At 34.9% G+C, this 25611-nt stretch overlaps 3 protein-coding genes across 3 annotated transcripts in view; all 3 read left to right on the top strand.

Moving 5' to 3' along the window:
- LOC128247133 (uncharacterized) overlaps window positions 1–21267 on the top strand; it is a 102175-nt gene extending 80908 nt beyond the window's left edge. Inside the window, exons 87-125 of the mRNA XM_089348304.1 lie at window positions 543–802; window positions 1356–1482; window positions 1599–1667; window positions 2079–2141; window positions 2263–2522; window positions 3074–3200; window positions 3317–3385; window positions 3797–3859; window positions 3981–4240; window positions 4792–4918; window positions 5035–5103; window positions 5514–5576; window positions 5698–5957; window positions 6511–6637; window positions 6754–6822; window positions 7418–7677; window positions 8213–8339; window positions 8456–8524; window positions 9120–9379; window positions 9931–10057; window positions 10174–10242; window positions 10654–10716; window positions 10838–11097; window positions 11651–11777; window positions 11894–11962; window positions 12374–12436; window positions 12558–12817; window positions 13353–13479; window positions 13596–13664; window positions 14076–14138; window positions 14260–14519; window positions 15071–15197; window positions 15314–15382; window positions 15794–15856; window positions 15978–16237; window positions 16631–16757; window positions 16893–16961; window positions 19345–19604; window positions 21106–21267. Of these exons, the coding sequence (XP_089204430.1) occupies window positions 543–802; window positions 1356–1482; window positions 1599–1667; window positions 2079–2141; window positions 2263–2522; window positions 3074–3200; window positions 3317–3385; window positions 3797–3859; window positions 3981–4240; window positions 4792–4918; window positions 5035–5103; window positions 5514–5576; window positions 5698–5957; window positions 6511–6637; window positions 6754–6822; window positions 7418–7677; window positions 8213–8339; window positions 8456–8524; window positions 9120–9379; window positions 9931–10057; window positions 10174–10242; window positions 10654–10716; window positions 10838–11097; window positions 11651–11777; window positions 11894–11962; window positions 12374–12436; window positions 12558–12817; window positions 13353–13479; window positions 13596–13664; window positions 14076–14138; window positions 14260–14519; window positions 15071–15197; window positions 15314–15382; window positions 15794–15856; window positions 15978–16237; window positions 16631–16757; window positions 16893–16961; window positions 19345–19604; window positions 21106–21267 (5423 nt within the window). The remainder of the gene's footprint in view (window positions 1–542; window positions 803–1355; window positions 1483–1598; window positions 1668–2078; window positions 2142–2262; window positions 2523–3073; window positions 3201–3316; window positions 3386–3796; window positions 3860–3980; window positions 4241–4791; window positions 4919–5034; window positions 5104–5513; window positions 5577–5697; window positions 5958–6510; window positions 6638–6753; window positions 6823–7417; window positions 7678–8212; window positions 8340–8455; window positions 8525–9119; window positions 9380–9930; window positions 10058–10173; window positions 10243–10653; window positions 10717–10837; window positions 11098–11650; window positions 11778–11893; window positions 11963–12373; window positions 12437–12557; window positions 12818–13352; window positions 13480–13595; window positions 13665–14075; window positions 14139–14259; window positions 14520–15070; window positions 15198–15313; window positions 15383–15793; window positions 15857–15977; window positions 16238–16630; window positions 16758–16892; window positions 16962–19344; window positions 19605–21105) is intronic.
- A 145-nt stretch (window positions 21268–21412) lies between these two features.
- LOC149136864 (uncharacterized) lies at window positions 21413–23390 on the top strand. The gene is made up of 5 exons (XM_089348303.1): window positions 21413–21714; window positions 21960–22086; window positions 22222–22290; window positions 22539–22624; window positions 23229–23390. The coding sequence occupies exons 1-5, from the start codon at window positions 21478–21480 to the stop codon at window positions 23388–23390; spliced, it is 681 nt and encodes a 226-aa protein (XP_089204429.1). The 5' UTR covers window positions 21413–21477.
- A 123-nt stretch (window positions 23391–23513) lies between these two features.
- LOC128247132 (uncharacterized) overlaps window positions 23514–25611 on the top strand; it is a 117383-nt gene continuing 115285 nt past the window's right edge. Inside the window, exons 1-3 of the mRNA XM_089348302.1 lie at window positions 23514–23837; window positions 24083–24209; window positions 24345–24413. Coding sequence (XP_089204428.1) covers window positions 23601–23837; window positions 24083–24209; window positions 24345–24413 — 433 coding nt within the window. The 5' untranslated portion in view covers window positions 23514–23600. The remainder of the gene's footprint in view (window positions 23838–24082; window positions 24210–24344; window positions 24414–25611) is intronic.

Below are 25611 nucleotides of genomic sequence, written 5' to 3'. Positions count from 1 at the left end.
GCCTATGAAGTGATCAAATAAAACGGTATTTTTTCTTAAAATTAAGCACCTCATTAAACAGAATCCTTCTGATGTTTTAGTAACCGCTTCCCCTCCTATTCTGCTTAGCACAAGCATTTTATGCAAACTCCTTTGAATTTCAGGTAAGATATCTCTATCAATATTACATTTCTTACTACAAATAAAACAACGATAACATTTTCGTCCATATCCACGCATCTTTATTTGCCGCTACCTTTCCTCTTTATATCTCTGCCGATGTCTCTCTAGATTGCATCAAAGATATTGAATATAAATCGTATAAACTGGTGTCGTTCGTTTTATACTTCCTTCATCCGATGCGTATTTTATAATGCAGAACCTCCTTCCACTGCCACGGCAACTTCAAAACTTCTTCCAAGCCCATCAACCCCTCTTCAATGTGAGTAATATTCATACAATTTTTCTTAAATCGGACGATTCATTTCTTTCCCTTATATATAACAGATTAACACTGTACCTTAATTTTCCATTATTTAAGAGGCAATTCTTTTATTTGTCAGGGTTGTGTGATCTGTCAGAATCGATGAACGATGAATCTTTCATGCCAGACACAGCCATCTCTCTCAATCCACCAGTTGGTAAACCCGGTGACATTAGACCAGATGTTGGATGGATAACTAAATCGAATAGAAAAAGGACTATCACATTAGATATTGGCACCAACCTAGATTTTGGCGCTATAATTCGCCTTGTTCAACACGACAACGTGAAATACTATACCGTTTCCATATCACATCCATCTGCAAAAACACAAATCCAGGTATTCACTCGTGGCCCTTTTTTTGTCATTCTATTTACAACAACGTCTCGAATCGCATTATTCTCTATTTCAAAGCGCAAGACATTTCCTATATTAATTGTTCGATATGCTTTCATATATTAATCGATAATCTTCATTCTTACATAAAATAGGGCACTTCAGGCATTGCAAAAACGACTTGTATAATTTTCACCGTATAAGTTTATATCACTTTATTTCTTTCGTAATTCTATTACAAACTAATTTTTTTTCCATCGTACATGCTAAAGACTTTCGATTACCTTTCTCTGATGATATCTAAAATGAAACAGCAATGTGAGCAAAACATATTAAGAGTCACTCATAATAAATCAAAACATATGGAAAGAAACAAGCTCTCCCAAGTTTTATAGATATTTCAACATTATGATGCTATAATAAAAGGTACTTCTATTGTTATGTCAAGCCCCACTATAATGGGACACTTTTACTTATTGAATGACGAACTGTATAATTGTCACTCTTTTCTTGCTGTTCAAGTTTATTTCAGTTTATTTTAACTTTCATTCATTAGGAATCCTCGCCAGATCGAACAGTTGCCATTCCACAACATAATGGTCAAACCGTGGTACAAATTGAACTTTTCCCAATCGATCCAACACAAGATATGTTGGTATCTGTCTCTGCAAAAGTTTGTAAACGTAAGCGGTTTACATGAAACTTCTAATCATTAATTGCCTTTACTTCGTTTTCCAATTTCATTGAAATTTAAGTAATTCTATCTATCAAATATTTTCCCTTTCATATAACATTGCAGATCCAATCTCTACAGCAACGGCACCAATCACTTCAGCAGCAGCATCATCTCTACCAACAACTAGTCCACGTGAGTTTTCTTCTATACGTAATTCTACTAAAAAAATCATTTCCCAACATACTGCCTATGAAGTGATCAAATAAAACGGTATTTTTTCTTAAAATTAAGCACCTCATTAAACAGAATCCTTCTGATGTTTAAGTAACCGCTTCCCCTCCTATTCTGCTTAGCACAAGCATTTTATGCAAACTCCTTTGAATTTCAGGTAAGATATCTCTATCAATATTACATTTCTTACTACAAATAAAACAACGATAACATTTTCGTCCATATCCACGCATCTTTATTTGCCGCTACCTTTCCTCTTTATATCTCTGCCGATGTCTCTCTAGATTGCATCAAAAATATTGAATATAAATCGTATAAACTGATGTCGTTCGTTTTATACTTCCTTCATCCGATGCGTATTTTATAATGCAGAACCTCCTTCCACTGCCACGGCAACTTCAAAACTTCTTCCAAGCCCATCAACCCCTCTTCAATGTGAGTAATATTCATACAATTTTTCTTAAATCGGACGATTCATTTCTTTCCCTTATATATAACAGATTAACACTGTACCTTAATTTTCCATTATTTAAGAGGCAATTCTTTTATTTGGCAGGGTTGTGTGATCTGTCAGAATCGATGAACGATGAATCTTTCATGCCAGACACAGCCATCTCTCTCAATCCACCAGTTGGCAAACCCGGTGACATTAGACCAGATGTTGGATGGATAACTAAATCGAATAGAAAAAGGACTATCACATTAGATATTGGCACCAACCTAGATTTTGGCGCTATAATTCGCCTTGTTCAACACGACAACGTGAAATCCTATGCCGTTTCCATATCACATCCATCTGCAAAAACACAAATCCAGGTATTCACACGTGGCCCTTTTTTTTGTCATTCTATTTACAGCAACGTCTCGAATCGCATTATTCTTTATTTCAAGGGCAAGACATTTCCTATATTAATTGTTCGATATGCTTTCATATATTAATCGATAATCTTCATTCTTACGTTAAATAGGGCACTTCAGGCATTGAAAAAACGACTTGTATAATTTTCACTGTATAAGTTTATATCACTTTATTTTTTCGTAATTATATTACAAACTAATATGTTTCCATCGTACATGCTAAAGACTTTCGATTACCTTTCTCTGATGATATCTAAAATGAAACAGCACTGTGAGCAAAACATATTAAGCGTCACTCATAATAAATCAAAACATATGGAAAGAAACAAGCTCTCCCAAGTTTTATAGATATTTCAACATTATGATGCTATAATAAAAGGTACTTCTATTGTTATGTCAAGCCCCACTATAATGGGACACTTTTACTTATTGAATGACGAACTGTATAATTGTCACTCTTTTCTTGCTGTTCAAGTTTATTTCAGTTTATTTTAACTTTCATTCATTAGGAATCCTCGCCAGATCGAACAGTTGCCATTCCACAACATAATGGTCAAACCGTGGTACAAATTGAACTTTTCCCAATCGATCCAACACAAGATATGTTGGTATCTGTCTCTGCAAAAGTTTGTAAACGTAAGCAGTTTACATGAAACTTCTAATCATTAATTGCCTTTACTTCGTTTTCCAATTTCATTGAAATTTAAGTAATTCTATCTATCAAATATTTTCCCTTTCATATAACATTGCAGATCCAATCTCTACAACAACGGCACCAATCACTTCAGCAGCAGCATCATCTCTACCAACAACTAGTCCACGTGAGTTTTCTTCTATACGTAATTCTACTAAAAAAATCATTTCCCAACATACTGCCTATGAAGTGATCAAATAAAACGGTATTTTTTCTTAAAATTAAGCACCTCATTAAACAGAATCCTTCTGATGTTTAAGTAACCGCTTCCCCTCCTATTCTGCTTAGCACAAGCATTTTATGCAAACTCCTTTGAATTTCAGGTAAGATATCTCTATCAATATTACATTTCTTACTACAAATAAAACAACGATAACATTTTCGTCCATATCCACGCATCTTTATTTGCCGCTACCTTTCCTCTTTATATCTCTGCCGATGTCTCTCTAGATTGCATCAAAAATATTGAATATAAATCGTATAAACTGATGTCGTTCGTTTTATACTTCCTTCATCCGATGCGTATTTTATAATGCAGAACCTCCTTCCACTGCCACGGCAACTTCAAAACTTCTTCCAAGCCCATCAACCCCTCTTCAATGTGAGTAATATTCATACAATTTTTCTTAAATCGGACGATTCATTTCTTTCCCTTATATATAACAGATTAACACTGTACCTTAATTTTCCATTATTTAAGAGGCAATTCTTTTATTTGGCAGGGTTGTGTGATCTGTCAGAATCGATGAACGATGAATCTTTCATGCCAGACACAGCCATCTCTCTCAATCCACCAGTTGGCAAACCCGGTGACATTAGACCAGATGTTGGATGGATAACTAAATCGAATAGAAAAAGGACTATCACATTAGATATTGGCACCAACCTAGATTTTGGCGCTATAATTCGCCTTGTTCAACACGACAACGTGAAATCCTATGCCGTTTCCATATCACATCCATCTGCAAAAACACAAATCCAGGTATTCACACGTGGCCCTTTTTTTTGTCATTCTATTTACAGCAACGTCTCGAATCGCATTATTCTTTATTTCAAGGGCAAGACATTTCCTATATTAATTGTTCGATATGCTTTCATATATTAATCGATAATCTTCATTCTTACGTTAAATAGGGCACTTCAGGCATTGAAAAAACGACTTGTATAATTTTCACTGTATAAGTTTATATCACTTTATTTTTTCGTAATTATATTACAAACTAATATGTTTCCATCGTACATGCTAAAGACTTTCGATTACCTTTCTCTGATGATATCTAAAATGAAACAGCACTGTGAGCAAAACATATTAAGCGTCACTCATAATAAATCAAAACATATGGAAAGAAACAAGCTCTCCCAAGTTTTATAGATATTTCAACATTATGATGCTATAATAAAAGGTACTTCTATTGTTATGTCAAGCCCCACTATAATGGGACACTTTTACTTATTGAATGACGAACTGTATAATTGTCACTCTTTTCTTGCTGTTCAAGTTTATTTCAGTTTATTTTAACTTTCATTTATTAGGAATCCTTGCCAGATCGAACAGTTGCCATTCCACAACATAATGGTCAAACCGTGGTACAAATTGAACTTTTCCCAATCGATCCAACACAAGATATGTTGGTATCTGTCTCTGCAAAAGTTTGTAAACGTAAGCAGTTTACATGAAACTTCTAATCATTAATTGCCTTTACTTCGTTTTCCAATTTCATTGAAATTTAAGTAATTCTATCTATCAAATATTTTCCCTTTCATATAACATTGCAGACCCAATCTCTACAGCAACGGCACCAGTCACTTCAGCAGCAGCTTCATCTCTACCAACAACTAGTCCACGTGAGTTTTCTTCTATACGTAATTCTACTAAAAAATCATTTCCCAACATATTGCCTATGAAGTGATCAAATAAAACGGTATTTATTCTTAAAATTAAGCACCTCATTAAACAGAATCCTTCTGATGTTTAAGTAACCGCTTCCCCTCCTATTCTGCTTAGCACAAGCATTTTATGCAAACTCCTTTGAATTTCAGGTAAGATATCTCTATCAATATTACATTTCTTACTACAAATAAAACAACGATAACATTTTCGTCCATATCCACGCATCTTTATTTGCCGCTACCTTTCCTCTTTATATCTCTGCCGATGTCTCTCTAGATTGCATCAAAATTATTGAATATAAATCGTATAAACTGATGTCGTTCGTTTTATACTTCCTTCATCCGATGCGTATTTTATAATGCAGAACCTCCTTCCACTGCCACGGCAACTTCAAAACTTCTTCCAAGCCCATCAACCCCTCTTCAATGTGAGTAATATTCATACAATTTTTCTTAAATCGGACGATTCATTTCTTTCCCTTATATATAACAGATTAACACTGTACCTTAATTTTCCATTATTTAAGAGGCAATTCTTTTATTTGGCAGGGTTGTGTGATCTGTCAGAATCGATGAACGATGAATCTTTCATGCCAGACACAGCCATCTCTCTCAATCCACCAGTTGGCAATCCCGGTGACATTAGACCAGATGTTGGATGGATAACTAAATCGAATAGAAAAAGGACTATCACATTAGATATTGGCACCAACCTAGATTTTGGCGCTATAATTCGCCTTGTTCAACACGACAACGTGAAATCCTATACCGTTTCCATATCACATCCATCTGCAAAAACACAAATCCAGGTATTCACTCGTGGCCCTTTTTTTGTCATTCTATTTACAACAACGTCTCGAATCGCATTATTCTCTATTTCAAAGCGCAAGACATTTCCTATATTAATTGTTCGATATGCTTTCATATATTAATCGATAATCTTCATTCTTACATAAAATAGGGCACTTCAGGCATTGCAAAAACGACTTGTATAATTTTCACCGTATAAGTTTATATCACTTTATTTCTTTCGTAATTCTATTACAAACTAATTTTTTTTCCATCGTACATGCTAAAGACTTTCGATTACCTGTCTCTGATGATATCTAAAATGAAACAGCAATGTGAGCAAAACATATTAAGCGTAACTCATAATAAATCAAAACATATGGAAAGAAACAAGCTCTTCCAGGTTTTATAGATATTTCAACATTATGATGCTATAATAAAAGGTACTTCTATTGTTATGTCAAGCCCCACTATAATGGGATACTTTTACTTATTGAATGACGAACTGTATAATTGTCACTCTTTTCTTGCTGTTCAAGTTTATTTCAGTTTATTTTAACTTTCATTTATTAGGAATCCTCGCCAGATCGAACAGTTGCCATTCCACAACATAATGGTCAAACCGTGGTACAAATTGAACTTTTCCCAATCGATCCAACACAAGATATGTTGGTATCTGTATCTGCAAAAGTTTGTAAACGTAAGCAGTTTACATGAAACTTCTAATCATTAATTGCCTTTACTTCGTTTTCCAATTTCATTGAAATTTAAGTAATTCTATCTATCAAATATTTTCCCTTTCATATAACATTGCAGACCCAATCTCTACAACAACGGCACCAATCACTTCAGCAGCAGCATCATCTCTACCAACAACTAGTCCACGTGAGTTTTCTTCTATACGTAATTCTACTAAAAAAATCATTTCCCAACATACTGCCTATGAAGTGATCAAATAAAACGGTATTTTTTCTTAAAATTAAGCACCCCATTAAACAGAATCCTTCTGATGTTTAAGTAACCGCTTCCCCTCCTATTCTGCTTAGCACAAGCATTTTATGCAAACTCCTTTGAATTTCAGGTAAGATATCTCTATCAATATTACATTTCTTACTACAAATAAATCAACGATAACATTTTCGTCCATATCCACGCATCTTTATTTGCCGCTACCTTTCCTCTTTATATCTCTGCCGATGTCTCTCTAGATTGCATCAAAAATATTGAATATAAATCGTATAAACTGATGTCGTTCGTTTTATACTTCCTTCATCCGATGCGTATTTTATAATGCAGAATCTCCTTCCACTGCCATGGCAACTTCAAAACTTCTTCCAAGCCCATCAACCCCTCTTCAATGTGAGTAATATTCATACAATTTTTCTTAAATCGGACGATTCATTTCTTTCCCTTATATATAACAGATTAACACTGTACCTTAATTTTCCATTATTTAAGAGGCAATTATTTTATTTGTCAGGGTTGTGTGATCTGTCAGAATCGATGAACGATGAATCTTTCATGCCAGACACAGCCATCTCTCTCAATCCACCAGATGGCAAACCCGGTGACATTAGACCAGATGTTGGATGGATAACTAAATCGAATAGAAAAAGGACTATCACATTAGATATTGGCACCAACCTAGATTTTGGCGCTATAATTCGCCTTGTTCAACACGACAACGTGAAATCCTATGCCGTTTCCATATCACATCCATCTGCAAAAACACAAATCCAGGTATTCACGCGTGGCCCTTTTTTTGTCATTCTATTTACAGCAACGTCTCGAATCGCATTATTCTCTATTTCAAAGCGCAAGACATTTCCTATATTAATTGTTCGATATACTTTCATATATTAATCGATAATCTTCATTCTTACGTTAAATAGGGCACTTCAGGCATTGAAAAAACGACTTGTATAATTTTCACTGTATATTTTTTCGTAATTCTATTACAAACTAATATTTTTCCATCGTACATGCTAAAGACTTTCGATTACCTTTCTCTGATGATATCTAAAATGAAACAGCAATGTGAGCAAAACATATTAAGCGTCACTCATAATAAATCAAAACATATGGAAAGAAACAAGCTCTCCCAAGTTTTATAGATATTTCAACATTATGATGCTATAATAAAAGGTACTTCTATTGTTATGTCAAGCCCCACTATAATGGGACACTTTTACTTATTGAATGACGAACTGTATAATTGTCACTCTTTTCTTGCTGTTCAAGTTTATTTCAGTTTATTTTAACTTTCATTTATTAGGAATCTTCGCCAGATCGAACAGTTGCCATTCCACAACATAATGGTCAAACCGTGGTACAAATTGAACTTTTCCCAATCGATCCAACACAAGATATGTTGGTATCTGTCTCTGCAAAAGTTTGTAAACGTAAGCGGTTTACATGAAACTTCTAATCATTAATTGCCTTTACTTCGTTTTCCAATTTCATTGAAATTTAAGTAATTCTATCTATCAAATATTTTCCCTTTCATATAACATTGCAGACCCAATCTCTACAGCAACGGCACCAGTCACTTCAGCAGCAGCTTCATCTCTACCAACAACTAGTCCACGTGAGTTTTCTTCTATACGTAATTCTACTAAAAAAATCATTTCCCAACATACTGCCTATGAAGTGATCAAATAAAACGGTATTTTTTCTTAAAATTAAGCACCTCATTAAACAGAATCCTTCTGATGTTTAAGTAACCGCTTCCCCTCCTATTCTGCTTAGCACAAGCATTTTATGCAAACTCCTTTGAATTTCAGGTAAGATATCTCTATCAATATTACATTTCTTACTACAAATAAAACAACGATAACATTTTCGTCCATATCCACGCATCTTTATTTGCCGCTACCTTTCCTCTTTATATCTCTGCCGATGTCTCTCTAGATTGCATCAAAAATATTGAATATAAATCGTATAAACTGATGTCGTTCGTTTTATACTTCCTTCATCCGATGCGTATTTTATAATGCAGAATCTCCTTCCACTGCCATGGCAACTTCAAAACTTCTTCCAAGCCCATCAACCCCTCTTCAATGTGAGTAATATTCATACAATTTTTCTTAAATCGGACGATTCATTTCTTTCCCTTATATATAACAGATTAACACTGTACCTTAATTTTGCATTATTTAAGAGGCAATTCTTTTATTTGGCAGGGTTGTGTGATCTGTCAGAATCGATGAACGATGAATCTTTCATGCCAGACACAGCCATCTCTCTCAGTCCACCAGTTGGCAAACCCGGTGACATTAGACCAGATGTTGGATGGATAACTAAATCGAATAGAAAAAGGACTATCACATTAGATATTGGCACCAACCTAGATTTTGGCGCTATAATTCGCCTTGTTCAACACGACAACGTGAAATCCTATGCCGTTTCCATATCACATCCATCTGCAAAAACACAAATCCAGGTATTCACGCGTGACCCTTTTTTTGTCATTCTATTTACAGCAACGTCTCGAATCGCATTATTCTCTATTTCAAAGCGCAAGACATTTCCTATATTAATTGTTCGATATGCTTTCAGATATTAATCGATAATCTTCATTCTTACGTTAAATAGGGCTCTTCAGGCATTGAAAAAACGACTTGTATAATTTTCACTGTATAAGTTTATATCACTTTATTTTTTCGTAATTATATTACAAACTAATATGTTTCCATCGTACATGCTAAAGACTTTCGATTACCTTTCTCTGATGATATCTAAAATGAAACAGCAATGTGAGCAAAACATATTAAGCGTCACTCATAATAAATCAAAACATATGGAAAGAAACAAGCTCTCCCAAGTTTTATAGATATTTCAACATTATGATGCTATAATAAAAGGTACTTCTATTGTTATGTCAAGCCCCACTATAATGGGACACTTTTACTTATTGAATGACGAACTGTATAATTGTCACTCTTTTCTTGCTGTTCAAGTTTATTTCAGTTTATTTTAACTTTCATTTATTAGGAATCCTCGCCAGATCGAACAGTTGCCATTCCACAACATAATGGTCAAACCGTGGTACAAATTGAACTTTTCCCAATCGATCCAACACAAGATATGTTGGTATCTGTCTCTGCAAAAGTTTGTAAACGTAAGCGGTTTACATGAAACTTCTAATCATTAATTGCCTTTACTTCGTTTTCCAATTTCATTGAAATTTAAGTAATTCTATCTATCAAATATTTTCCCTTTCATATAACATTGCAGACCCAATCTCTACAGCAACGGCACCAGTCACTTCAGCAGCAGCTTCATCTCTACCAACAACTAGTCCACGTGAGTTTTCTTCTATACGTAATTCTACTAAAAAAATCATTTCCCAACATACTGCCTATGAAGTGATCAAATAAAACGGTATTTATTCTTAAAATTAAGCACCTCATTAAACAGAATCCTTCTGATGTTTAAGTAACCGCTTCCCCTCCTATTCTGCTTAGCACAAGCATTTTATGCAAACTCCTTTGAATTTCAGGTAAGATATCTCTATCAATATTACATTTCTTACTACAAATAAAACAACGATAACATTTTCGTCCATATCCACGCATCTTTATTTGCCGCTACCTTTCCTCTTTATATCTCTGCCGATGTCTCTCTAGATTGCATCAAAATTATTGAATATAAATCGTATAAACTGATGTCGTTCGTTTTATACTTCCTTCATCCGATGCGTATTTTATAATGCAGAACCTCCTTCCACTGCCACGGCAACTTCAAAACTTCTTCCAAGCCCATCAACCCCTCTTCAATGTGAGTAATATTCATACAATTTTTCTTAAATCGGACGATTCATTTCTTTCCCTTATATATAACAGATTAACACTGTACCTTAATTTTCCATTATTTAAGAGGCAATTCTTTTATTTGGCAGGGTTGTGTGATCTGTCAGAATCGATGAACGATGAATCTTTCATGCCAGACACAGCCATCTCTCTCAATCCACCAGTTGGCAATCCCGGTGACATTAGACCAGATGTTGGATGGATAACTAAATCGAATAGAAAAAGGACTATCACATTAGATATTGGCACCAACCTAGATTTTGGCGCTATAATTCGCCTTGTTCAACACGACAACGTGAAATCCTATACCGTTTCCATATCACATCCATCTGCAAAAACACAAATCCAGGTATTCACTCGTGGCCCTTTTTTTGTCATTCTATTTACAACAACGTCTCGAATCGCATTATTCTCTATTTCAAAGCGCAAGACATTTCCTATATTAATTGTTCGATATGCTTTCATATATTAATCGATAATCTTCATTCTTACATAAAATAGGGCACTTCAGGCATTGCAAAAACGACTTGTATAATTTTCACCGTATAAGTTTATATCACTTTATTTCTTTCGTAATTCTATTACAAACTAATTTTTTTTCCATCGTACATGCTAAAGACTTTCGATTACCTGTCTCTGATGATATCTAAAATGAAACAGCAATGTGAGCAAAACATATTAAGCGTAACTCATAATAAATCAAAACATATGGAAAGAAACAAGCTCTTCCAGGTTTTATAGATATTTCAACATTATGATGCTATAATAAAAGGTACTTCTATTGTTATGTCAAGCCCCACTATAATGGGACACTTTTACTTATTGAATGACGAACTGTATAATTGTCACTCTTTTCTTGCTGTTCAAGTTTATTTCAGTTTATTTTAACTTTCATTTATTAGGAATCCTCGCCAGATCGAACAGTTGCCATTCCACAACATAATGGTCAAACCGTGGTACAAATTGAACTTTTCCCAATCGATCCAACACAAGATATGTTGGTATCTGTATCTGCAAAAGTTTGTAAACGTAAGCAGTTTACATGAAACTTCTAATCATTAATTGCCTTTACTTCGTTTTCCAATTTCATTGAAATTTAAGTAATTCTATCTATCAAATATTTTCCCTTTCATATAACATTGCAGACCCAATCTCTACAGCAACGGCACCAATCACTTCAGCAGCAGCATCATCTCTACCAACAACTAGTCCACGTGAGTTTTCTTCTATACGTAATTCTACTAAAAAAATCATTTCCCAACATACTGCCTATGAAGTGATCAAATAAAACGGTATTTTTTCTTAAAATTAAGCACCCCATTAAACAGAATCCTTCTGATGTTTAAGTAACCGCTTCCCCTCCTATTCTGCTTAGCACAAGCATTTTATGCAAACTCCTTTGAATTTTAGGTAAGATATCTCTATCAATATTACATTTCTTACTACAAATAAATCAACGATAACATTTTCGTCCATATCCACGCATCTTTATTTGCCGCTACCTTTCCTCTTTATATCTCTGCCGATGTCTCTCTAGATTGCATCAAAAATATTGAATATAAATCGTATAAACTGATGTCGTTCGTTTTATACTTCCTTCATCCGATGCGTATTTTATAATGCAGAATCTCCTTCCACTGCCATGGCAACTTCAAAACTTCTTCCAAGCCCATCAACCCCTCTTCAATGTGAGTAATATTCATACAATTTTTCTTAAATCGGACGATTCATTTCTTTCCCTTATATATAACAGATTAACACTGTACCTTAATTTTCCATTATTTAAGAGGCAATTATTTTATTTGTCAGGGTTGTGTGATCTGTCAGAATCGATGAACGATGAATCTTTCATGCCAGACACAGCCATCTCTCTCAATCCACCAGATGGCAAACCCGGTGACATTAGACCAGATGTTGGATGGATAACTAAATCGAATAGAAAAAGGACTATCACATTAGATATTGGCACCAACCTAGATTTTGGCGCTATAATTCGCCTTGTTCAACACGACAACGTGAAATCCTATGCCGTTTCCATATCACATCCATCTGCAAAAACACAAATCCAGGTATTCACGCGTGGCCCTTTTTTTGTCATTCTATTTACAGCAACGTCTCGAATCGCATTATTCTCTATTTCAAAGCGCAAGACATTTCCTATATTAATTGTTCGATATACTTTCATATATTAATCGATAATCTTCATTCTTACGTTAAATAGGGCACTTCAGGCATTGAAAAAACGACTTGTATAATTTTCACTGTATATTTTTTCGTAATTCTATTACAAACTAATATTTTTCCATCGTACATGCTAAAGACTTTCGATTACCTTTCTCTGATGATATCTAAAATGAAACAGCAATGTGAGCAAAACATATTAAGCGTCACTCATAATAAATCAAAACATATGGAAAGAAACAAGCTCTCCCAAGTTTTATAGATATTTCAACATTATGATGCTATAATAAAAGGTACTTCTATTGTTATGTCAAGCCCCACTATAATGGGACACTTTTACTTATTGAATGACGAACTGTATAATTGTCACTCTTTTCTTGCTGTTCAAGTTTATTTCAGTTTATTTTAACTTTCATTTATTAGGAATCTTCGCCAGATCGAACAGTTGCCATTCCACAACATAATGGTCAAACCGTGGTACAAATTGAACTTTTCCCAATCGATCCAACACAAGATATGTTGGTATCTGTCTCTGCAAAAGTTTGTAAACGTAAGCAGTTTACATGAAACTTCTAATCATTAATTGCCTTTACTTCGTTTTCCAATTTCATTGAAATTTAAGTAATTCTATCTATCAAATATTTTCCCTTTCATATAACATTGCAGACCCAATCTCTACAGCAACGGCACCAGTCACTTCAGCAGCAGCTTCATCTCTACCAACAACTAGTCCACGTGAGTTTTCTTCTATACGTAATTCTACTAAAAAAATCATTTCCCAACATACTGCCTATGAAGTGATCAAATAAAACGGTATTTATACTTAAAATTAAGCACCTCATTAAACAGAATCCTTCTGATGTTTAAGTAACCGCTTCCCCTCCTATTCTGCTTAGCACAAGCATTTTATGCAAACTCCTTTGAATTTCAGGTAAGATATCTCTATCAATATTACATTTCTTACTACAAATAAAACAACGATAACATTTTCGTCCATATCCACGCATCTTTATTTGCCGCTACCTTTCCTCTTTATATCTCTGCCGATGTCTCTCTAGATTGCATCAAAAATATTGAATATAAATCGTATAAACTGATGTCGTTCGTTTTATACTTCCTTCATCCGATGCGTATTTTATAATGCAGAATCTCCTTCCACTGCCATGGCAACTTCAAAACTTCTTCCAAGCCCATCAACCCCTCTTCAATGTGAGTAATATTCATACAATTTTTCTTAAATCGGACGATTCATTTCTTTCCCTTATATATAACAGATTAACACTGTACCTTAATTTTGCATTATTTAAGAGGCAATTCTTTTATTTGGCAGGGTTGTGTGATCTGTCAGAATCGATGAACGATGAATCTTTCATGCCAGACACAGCCATCTCTCTCAGTCCACCAGTTGGCAAACCCGGTGACATTAGACCAGATGTTGGATGGATAACTAAATCGAATAGAAAAAGGACTATCACATTAGATATTGGCACCAACCTAGATTTTGGCGCTATAATTCGCCTTGTTCAACACGACAACGTGAAATCCTATGCCGTTTCCATATCACATCCATCTGCAAAAACACAAATCCAGGTATTCACGCGTGACCCTTTTTTTGTCATTCTATTTACAGCAACGTCTCGAATCGCATTATTCTCTATTTCAAAGCGCAAGACATTTCCTATATTAATTGTTCGATATGCTTTCAGATATTAATCGATAATCTTCATTCTTACGTTAAATAGGGCTCTTCAGGCATTGAAAAAACGACTTGTATAATTTTCACTGTATAAGTTTATATCACTTTATTTTTTCGTAATTATATTACAAACTAATATGTTTCCATCGTACATGCTAAAGACTTTCGATTACCTTTCTCTGATGATATCTAAAATGAAACAGCAATGTGAGCAAAACATATTAAGCGTCACTCATAATAAATCAAAACATATGGAAAGAAACAAGCTCTCCCAAGTTTTATAGATATTTCAACATTATGATGCTATAATAAAAGGTACTTCTATTGTTATGTCAAGCCCCACTATAATGGGACACTTTTACTTATTGAATGACGAACTGTATAATTGTCACTCTTTTCTTGCTGTTCAAGTTTATTTCAGTTTATTTTAACTTTCATTTATTAGGAATCTTCGCCAGATCGAACAGTTGCCATTCCACAACATAATGGTCAAACCGTGGTACAAATTGAACTTTTCCCAATCGATCCAACACAAGATATGTTGGTATCTGTCTCTGCAAAAGTTTGTAAACGTAAGCAGTTTACATGAAACTTCTAATCATTAATTGCCTTTACTTCGTTTTCCAATTTCATTGAAATTTAAGTAATTCTATCTATCAAATATTTTCCCTTTCATATAACATTGCAGATCCAATCTCTACAGCAACGGCACCAGTCACTTCAGCAGCAGCTTCATCTCTACCAACAACTAGTCCACGTGAGTTTTCTTCTATACGTAATTCTACTAAAAAAATCATTTCCCAACATACTGCCTATGAAGTGATCAAATAAAACGGTATTTTTTCTTAAAATTAAGCACCCCATTAAACAGAATCCTTCTGATGTTTAAGTAACCGCTTCCCCTCCTATTCTGCTTAGCACAAGCATTTTATGCAAACTCCTTTGAATTTCAGGTAAGATATCTCTATCAATATTACATTTCTTACTACATATAAAACAACGATAACATTTTCGTCCATATCCACGCATCTTTATTTGCCGCTACCTTTCCTCTTTATATCTCTGCCGATGTCTCTCTAGATTGCATCAAAAATATTGAATATAAATCGTATAAACTGATGTCGTTCGTTTTATACTTCCTTCATCCGATGCGTATTTTATAATGCAGAATCTCCTTCCACTGCCATGGCAACTTCAAAACTTCTTCCAAGCCCATCAACCCCTCTTCAATGTGAGTAATATTCATACAATTTTTCTTAAATCGGACGATTCATTTCTTTCCCTTATATATAACAGATTAACACTTTACCTTAATTTTCCATTATTTAAGAGGCAATTCTTTTATTTGTCAGGGTTGTGTGATCTGTCAGAATCGATGAACGATGAATCTTTCATGCCAGACACAGCCATCTCTCTCAATCCACCAGTTGGCAAACCCGGTGACATTAGACCAGATGTTGGATGGATAACTAAATCGAATAGAAAAAGGACTATCACATTAGATATTGGCACCAACCTAGATTTTGGCGCTATAATTCGCCTTGTTCAACACGACAACGTGAAATCCTATAATGTTTCCATATCACATCCATCTGCAAAAACACAAATCCAGGTATTCCCTCGTGGCCCTTTCTTTGTCATTCTATTTACAGCAATGTTTTGAATCACACCATTCACTATTTGATAGCTCATGATATTTCCTATATTAATTGTTCGATATATTTTCATAAATTAATCGATAATAGTCATTCTTACATATTATAGGGTACTTTCAAACATTGAAAAGACGAACGGCATAATTTTCAGCGTTTTTCTACTCTTCATATTTATATCAGTTTTTTTTCTTTACCTAATTGTACCAAAAAATATTTTTTTTAGGAACATACAAACTAATGATTTTCATTTACCTTTTTCTGATGATATCTAAAAACAATCACCAATTATACAGTTCATCTTTTCTTGCTGTTCTAGACTATTTCAGTTTATTTTACCTTTCATCTATTAGGAATCCTCTCCAGAACGACCAGTTGCCATTCCACAACATAATGGTCAAACTGTGGTAGAAATTGAACTTTTCCCAATCGATCCAACACAAGATATGTTGGTATCTGTCTCTGCAAAGCTATGCAAACGTGAGCAGCTTATATCAAATTTCCCATCATTAAATACATTTACATCGATTTCTACCGCATGCAATCTAGTTACAATTTCATGTAAATTTAAATGATCCTCGCATTGAATATTTTGCCTTCCATTTGACATTGCAGACCCTATTGCCACAACAATAGCACCAGTCACTTCAGCAACCGCATCAACTCAACCGACAACTACACCACGTGAGTTTTACTATTAACATACTTGCCCTTAAGCATAAATGTGTGTTAACATTCTTTCTCAAGTCGTGATCACTCATCGCATGTTCACTCAATTTACATTAATCACTGACACAAAAGAGTTTCTTTGTGAAAACTCCGGCACGTTTATTTAATTTAAACCATGTCTCACACATCGTGTCATATATTGCTACCTTATTCAACATCATTTTCAGAGATATTTCTGTGATCAGTTCATTTGAGTATACAGTCATTACATTTAGCAATAAATGTGACCAAAACCAATTTCTCCATTGCACATTGATCGTAATGGATTGCAAGCTGTTTAAGTTGACGAAATTCTAATGTTATTTTTATTTTCGAACTGTTACAACAATATTCTCTCGCCCCTAACTGCTAAATATTTCACATTTTCGACGATATTTTTGTGTTATATACTGTTAAGATGTTTCTCAATTGTCCTTGTTTTCAATTGACAACTTGCATTCTCATTTGATTCATCTGTACATATATTTGCCATCGCTTATTTCTTCAGCGAAACTTCTCACACTTGACTACGTCGGAGCGTCGTTCACGTACGGATGTTCACGTATGACGTCCACACAGCATTTCCAAAATTTTTCACACAAATAATTCATCATTCAAAACGACCTTCAGCTATAAAAACGACGTTGTTTTCGTTTCTTTCGTCTTAATATGGATAATAATTCTCAATCTCTCCAATATCTCTAAACCTTATATTCTGAATTTTCTTTAAAATTCAGCCCCTCCTTCACCATCCGCCTTCACACATAAACCTCATCACCATCTTTCGTATTCTTTTCACGACATTATATGTAAACTAGTTTAATTTTCATGTAAGAAATCAGCATGATTATTTCCTTTTTGGGGGCGTCCTCTCTGTTTCTGCTGCTGGTCCTTACGAATGCACGCTTGATTTCGCCTTTTTTTAACTTTTGGCACTGACAAACCCGTCACTCCCCTCCTTTGCCGCTTTCGTTATGTCTTCCTCTGTGTTTACTTCTTCTTCTTCTGTGTCTCTGACGCACTTTGTATCGCTTTTGCCATCTCCGTCTTTCTTTGTTTCGATTTTTTCTTCAGTTTCCACTTCTTGTTCTTTTTCCACAATCTTCTCACTCTGAGGATGTTCGTGCTTGGAGAATTGTGACATCAAATGCCTTTTCATTCCATATCCTTAACAATTGGGTCGACGATCCTCAACAATTACTTTGAGTGAATTTTTTCCCGTAATCTCTATTTGGTAGGGGATTCCTTGTATGTCTTCGAAAGAGGCAAAGAACCACATCTCGACACCGCATCACCACCAGTTCAACATGGTCGTTCTTCCTAATGGTCCCAATTCAGGATTCTCCTCGGTGACAGCCAGAACAGCTGCCACCAACCACTCTGACTTTATGTCTGGTAGCACTCCTCCTATACGAATTCGAACACTGCGTCCGCCTCTATACGTGGGCAGCAGCGCTACTTTGTCTGAACGTAGAATAGTGGTGGAATAGGAAGCCGCCTCTTCATTCGTGGCAAACCTCACCTGCACCGTGCCGTATTTTCTGCTTCTTCTGCTTAAAATATTGCATTTTTTATTCGGGATCCCAGACATACTTCCACAGCATCCACTGATAGGACTTCTATTCTGTTGGTGGCGACCGCTACCGTGCGGTACACCATGACAGTTTCCTCCAGAGGGACTAGCTTTATCGCGTCTCTCTCTCTCTTTGAACACATTGTACGCTTCTTATTATTTCTTCTATGTTTAATTTGATATGCTGCCCTTCCAACGGCGTACCTCCTCAGACAACAGCGGTCTTTGCGTAGTTTTCCATAATGAAAGCTACATTCTTTCACCCACCAATGGGTACAAAAACAGCAGCCGAAAACAATTACGCGCAAGTCGCGTAAGCAATTTTTAACACTAATAAAAACAATACCAATAACGAACAATATAAAAAAGACAACAATTCCACAATCAAAGCGTGCTCAAAAAAGACGCGACTTAAACAAACAACTTGTTATTCTAACGCGGTGACGACAGATATTTCCTACCCTTCAAAACAACGCATCAACAATTGCTTTTAATTGTCCGCTTCATATCGCCGCAAATGAGTCTACAGTTGCATCATATTTATTGAAGATAAATCATGTACGTTGCTGTAGTTCATTTTATAATTACGTCATTTATAATGCAGAACCTGCCGCCACAGCAATGGGATCTTCAATAGTTTCTCCAAGCCCATCCACCACCACACAATATGAGTTATATGGATACAAATTCTCGCCAATCTATTGTTTCATTTCTTTCACATATACAACAGAATCACTGTTTGACTTAATTTCTCATTATACAAGAGGTGATTGTTTTCTTTGACAGTGTTGTGTGACATATCAGAAGCGATGGATGATGAATCTTTCATCCCAGATACAGCCATCTCTCTCAATCCGTTAATTGGCAATCCCGGTGACATCAGACCAGGTTTTGCATGGGGAACTAATACGAATGACACGAGGATTATCACATTAGATATTGGCCCCAACCTAGATGCCGGAGGTTCAATTCGCCTTGTTCGACACGAGAATGTGAAGTCCTATACAGTTTTCATATCCCGTCCATCAGCAAAAATCCTAATCAAGGTATACACTAGCGGTTGTTTTCTTCGTTCTATTCACAAAACCATTTCGAATTACAAAATACAATGTTCAAACGCTCCAAGTTGTCACATTTTAAACATTCGATTTTTTGTTGCAAACTTAATCGATAATATTCATAGTATAATTTGAATCTTTGAAAATGTAAACTGCTTTATGTTCACAATTTCTATGTAGCTGAAGACTATTTCAATTAAATTTTCATTTCATTTATTAGACATCCACTCCAGATCGAACTATAGACATTCCACAACATAATGGTCAAAGCTTGGTAGAAATTGAACTTTTGCCAAGCCATCCATTACAAGATATGTTCGTGTCTCTCTCTGCAAAGCTCTGTAAACGTAAGCAGTTAATATCAACTTTTCCATCGTTATATACATTAACATCGATTTCTACTGCATGTAATAAATTTACAATTTCAGCGAAATTTAAATGATCCTTCCATCCAATATTTTGCCTTCCCTTCTCTGTTGCAGACCCTATCAGAACAACAATGGCACCACTCACTCCATCAACTGTATCAACTCCACCAACAACTAAACCCCGTAAGTTTTATTATTAACAGAAGTACCTAAATCATAGATTCTTTTTCAAACGTTGTTTCTAAATTTGTCATCAGTCCCCGCATGTTCACTCAATATCTATCAATCACTGACAAAGAAAACATTTCTTTGTGGAAAATCCGGCAACTTTATTTAGTTTAAACCAGTTCTCACACATACTTATTAATTTCTCCTGTCCAATATTGCTACATCATTCAATATCATTTTCTTTGGACGGCAAATTCAAACGGATTCTGTGATCAGTTCATTTGAGTATACAGTAATTGCATTTAACAATAAATATGACCAAAACCAATTTCTCCATAGCACGTTGATCGTAATCTTTGTAAGATTTTCAGCTTGACTAACTAATACTTTCCATTTTTTGCGAACCATTAAAACAATATTATTTCGTCACCAATTATAGAATATTTCAATTTCAACAATACTGTTAGGATGTTACTAAATTCTCCAGATTTGCAATTGAACCTTTATTAAATTGACAGCTTGCATTCTCACTTGATTCATCTGTACATATATTTGTCAATGCTTCTTTCTTCCGCGAAACTTCTCACACTCACCTACGTCGGAGCGTCGTTCACGTACGGATGTTCACGTATGACGTCTACACAGCATTTCCAAAATTTTTCACACAAATAATTCATCATTCTAAACGACCTTCAGCTATAAAAACAACGTTGTTTTTATTTCTTTCGTCTTAATATGGATAATAATTCTCAATCTCTCCAATATCTCCAAACCTTATATACTGAATTTTTATTGAAATTCAGCACCTCCTTCACCATCCGCCTTCTCACATGGACCTCATCGCCACTTTTCCTATTCTGCTCACGGCTGTTATTACTTGTAAAGTAGTTTGAATTTTATGTAAGAAAAATGCATGATTATTTCGTTTCCGATTACAAACTATACCCCGACAGGTATTACCTACCCTTCATAACAACGAATCATCAATTGCCTATAACTTTCCGCTTCATATTACTGCAGATAAGTCTCTAATTTGCATCATAATTCTTGAAAATAAATCATGTATCTTTCTGTTCTGGCTTTTATATTTCCCTTATCCGATGCGTATCTTATAATGCAGAACCTGCCTCCACAGCAATAGGATCTTCAATAGTTTCTCCAAGCCCATCCACCACCACACAATATGAGTTATATGGATACAAATTCTCGCCAATCTATTGTTTCATTTCTTTCACATATACAACAGAATCACTGTTTGACTTAATTTCTCATTATACAAGAGGTGATTGTTTTCTTTGACAGTGTTGTGTGACATATCAGAAGCGATGGATGATGAATCTTTCATCCCAGATACAGCCATCTCTCTCAATCCGTTAATTGGCAATCCCGGTGACATCAGACCAGGTTTTGCATGGGGAACTAATACGAATGACACGAGGATTATCACATTAGATATTGGCCCCAACCTAGATGCCGGAGGTTCAATTCGCCTTGTTCGACACGAGAATGTGAAGTCCTATACAGTTTTCATATCCCGTCCATCGGCAAAAATCCTAATCAAGGTATACACTAGTGGTTCTTTTCTTCGTTCTATTCACAAAACCATTTCGAATTACAAAATACAATGTTCAAACGCTCCAGGTTGTCACGTTTTAAACATTCGATTTTTTCTTGCTAACTTAATCGATAATATTCATTTATACATATTATAGTATAATTTGAATCTTTGAAAAGGTAAACTGCTTTATGTTCACAATTTTTATGTTGTTGAAGACTATTTCAATTAAATTTTCATTTCATTTATTAGGCATCCACTCCAGATCGAACTATAGACATTCCACAACATAATGGTCAAAGCTTGGTAGAAATTGAACTTTTGCCAAGCCATCCATTACAAGATATGTTCGTGTCTCTCTCTGCAAAGCTCTGTAAACGTAAGCAGTTAATATCAACTTTTCCATCGTTATATACATTAACATCGATTTCTACTGCATGTAATAAATTTACAATTTCAGCGAAATTTAAATGATCCTTCCATCGAACATTTTGCTTTCTCTTCTCTGTTGCAGACCCTATTAGAACAACAATGGCACCACTTACTTCATCAACTGTATCAACTCCACCAACATCTAAACCCCGTAAGTTTTATTATTAACAGAAGTACCCTAAAACATAGATTCTTTTTCAAACGTTGTTTCTAAATTGTCATCAGACCCCGCATGTTCACTCAATATCTATCAATCACTAACAAAGAAAACATTTCTTTGTGGATAATCCGGCAACTTTATTTAATTTAAACCAGTTCTCACACATACTTATTAATTTCTCCTGTCCAATATTGCTACATCATTCAATATCATTTTCTTTGGACCGCAAATTCATACAGATTCTGTGATCAGTTCATTTGAGTATACAGTAATTGCATTTAACAATAAATATGACCAAAACCAATTTCTCCATAGCACATTGATCGTAATCTTTGTATGATTTTCAGCTTGACTAAGTAATACTTTCCATTTTTTGCGAACAATTTAAACAAAATTATTTCGTCACCAATTATAGAATATTTCAATTTCAACAATACTGTTAGGATGTTACTAAATTCTCCTGATTTGCAATTGAACCCTTATTAAATTGACAGCTTGCATTCTCACTTGATTCATCTGTACATATATTTGTCAACGTTTGTTTCTTCCGCGAAACTTCTCACACTTGACTACGTCGGAGCGTCGTTCGCGTACGGATGTTCACGTATGACGTCTACACAGCATTTCCAAAATTTTTCACACAAATAATTCATCATTCTAAACGACCTTCAGCTATAAAAACAACGTTGTTTTTATTTCTTTCGTCTTAATATGGATAAAAATTCTCAATCTCTCCAATATCTCCAAACCTTATATACTGAATTTTTATTGAAATTCAGCACCTCCTTCACCATCCGCCTTCTCACATGGACCTCATCGCCACTTTTCCTATTCTGCTCACGGCTGTTATTACTTGTAAAGTAGTTTGAATTTTATGTAAGAAAAATGCATGATTATTTCGTTTCCGATTACAAACTATATCCCGACAGGTATTACCTACCTTTCATAACAACGAATCATCAATTGCCTATAACTTTCCGCTTCGTATTACTGCAGATAAGTCTCTAATTTGCATCATAATTCTTGAAAATAAATCATGTATCTTTCTGTTCTGGCTTTTATATTTCCCTTATCCGATGCGTATTTTATAATGTAGAACCTGCCTCCACAGCAATAGGATCTTCAATAGTTTCTCCAAGCCCATCCACCACCACACAATATGAGTTATATGGATACAAATTCTCGCCAATCTATTGTTTCATTTCTTTCACATATACAACAGAATCACTGTTTGACTTAATTTCTCATTATACAAGAGGTGATTGTTTTCTTTGACAGTGTTGTGTGACATATCAGAAGCGATGGATGATGAATCTTTCATCCCAGATACAGCCATCTCTCTCAATCCGTTAATTGGCAATCCCGGTGACATCAGACCAGGTTTTGCATGGGGAACTAATACGAATGACACGAGGATTATCACATTAGATATTGGCCCCAACCTAGATGCCGGAGGTTCAATTCGCCTTGTTCGACACGAGAATGTGAAGTCCTATACAGTTTTCATATCCCGTCCATCGGCAAAAATCCTAATCAAGGTATACACTAGTGGTTCTTTTCTTCGTTCTATTCACAAAACCATTTCGAATTACAAAATACAATGTTCAAACGCTCCAGGTTGTCACGTTTTAAACATTCGATTTTTTCTTGCTAACTTAATCGATAATATTCATTTATACATATTATAGTATAATTTGAATCTTTGAAAAGGTAAACTGCTTTATGTTCACAATTTTTATGTTGTTGAAGACTATTTCAATTAAATTTTCATTTCATTTATTAGGCATCCACTCCAGATCGAACTATAGACATTCCACAACATAATGGTCAAAGCTTGGTAGAAATTGAACTTTTGCCAAGCCATCCATTACAAGATATGTTCGTGTCTCTCTCTGCAAAGCTCTGTAAACGTAAGCAGTTAATATCAACTTTTCCATCGTTATATACATTAACATCGATTTCTACTGCATGTAATAAATTTACAATTTCATCGAAATTTAAATGATCCTTCCATCCAATATTTTGCTTTCTCTTCTCTGTTGCAGACCCTATCAGAACAACAATGGCACCACTCACTTCATCAACTGTATCAACTCCACCAACATCTAAACCCCGTAAGTTTTATTATTAACAGATGTACCCTAAAACATAGATTCTTTTTCAAACGTTGTTTTTAAATTTGTCATCAGTCCCCGCATGTTCACTCAATATCTATCAATCACTGACAAAGAAAACATTTCTTTGTGGATAATCCGGCAACTTTATTTAATTTAAACCAGTTCTCACACATACTTATTAATTTCTCCTGTCCAATATTGCTACATCATTCAATATCATTTTCTTTGGACGGCAAATTCAAACGGATTCTGTGATCAGTTCATTTGAGTATACAGTAATTGAATTTAACAATAAATATGACCAAAACCAATTTCTCCATAGCACGTTGATCGTAATCTTTGTAAGATTTTCAGCTTGACTAAGTAATACTTTCCATTTTTTTGCGAACAATTCAAACAAAATTATTTCGTCACCAATTATAGAATATTTCAATTTCAACAAAACTGTTAGGATGTTACTAAATTCTCCTGATTTGCAATTGAACCCTTATTAAATTGACAGCTTGCATTCTCACTTGATTCATCTGTACATATATTTGTCAACGTTTGTTTCTTCCGCGAAACTTCTCACACTCACCTACGTCGGAGCGTCGTTCACGTACGGATGTTCACGTATGACGTCTACACAGCATTTCCAAAATTTTTCACACAAATAATTCATCATTCTAAACGACCTTCAGCTATAAAAACAACGTTGTTTTTATTTCTTTCGTCTTAATATGGATAAAAATTCTCAATCTCTCCAATATCTCCAAACCTTATATACTGAATTTTTATTGAAATTCAGCACCGCCTTCACCATCCGCCTTCTCACATGGACCTCATCGCCACTTTTCCTATTCTGCTCACGGCTGTTATTACTTGTAAAGTAGTTTGAATTTTATGTAAGAAAAATGCATGATTATTTCGTTTCCGATTACAAACTATATCCCGACAGGTATTACCTACCCTTCATAACAACGAATCATCAATTGCCTATAACTTTCCGCTTCGTATTACTGCAGATAAGTCTCTAATTTGCATCATAATTCTTGAAAATAAATCATGTATCTTTCTGTTCTGGCTTTTATAATTCCCTTATCCGATGCGTATTTTATAATGCAGAACCTGCCTCCACAGCAATAGGATCTTCAATAGTTTCTCCAAGCCCATCCACCACCACACAATATGAGTTATATGGATACAAATTCTCGCC

This window comes from Octopus bimaculoides, chromosome 2 (genome assembly GCF_046866305.1).
Source record: "Octopus bimaculoides isolate indiv1 chromosome 2, ASM4686630v1, whole genome shotgun sequence".
NCBI lineage: Eukaryota > Metazoa > Mollusca > Cephalopoda > Octopoda > Octopodidae > Octopus > Octopus bimaculoides.
The sequence above is the reverse complement of the archived record's forward strand: the minus strand, read 5'-3'. Positions and strand labels throughout refer to the sequence as shown.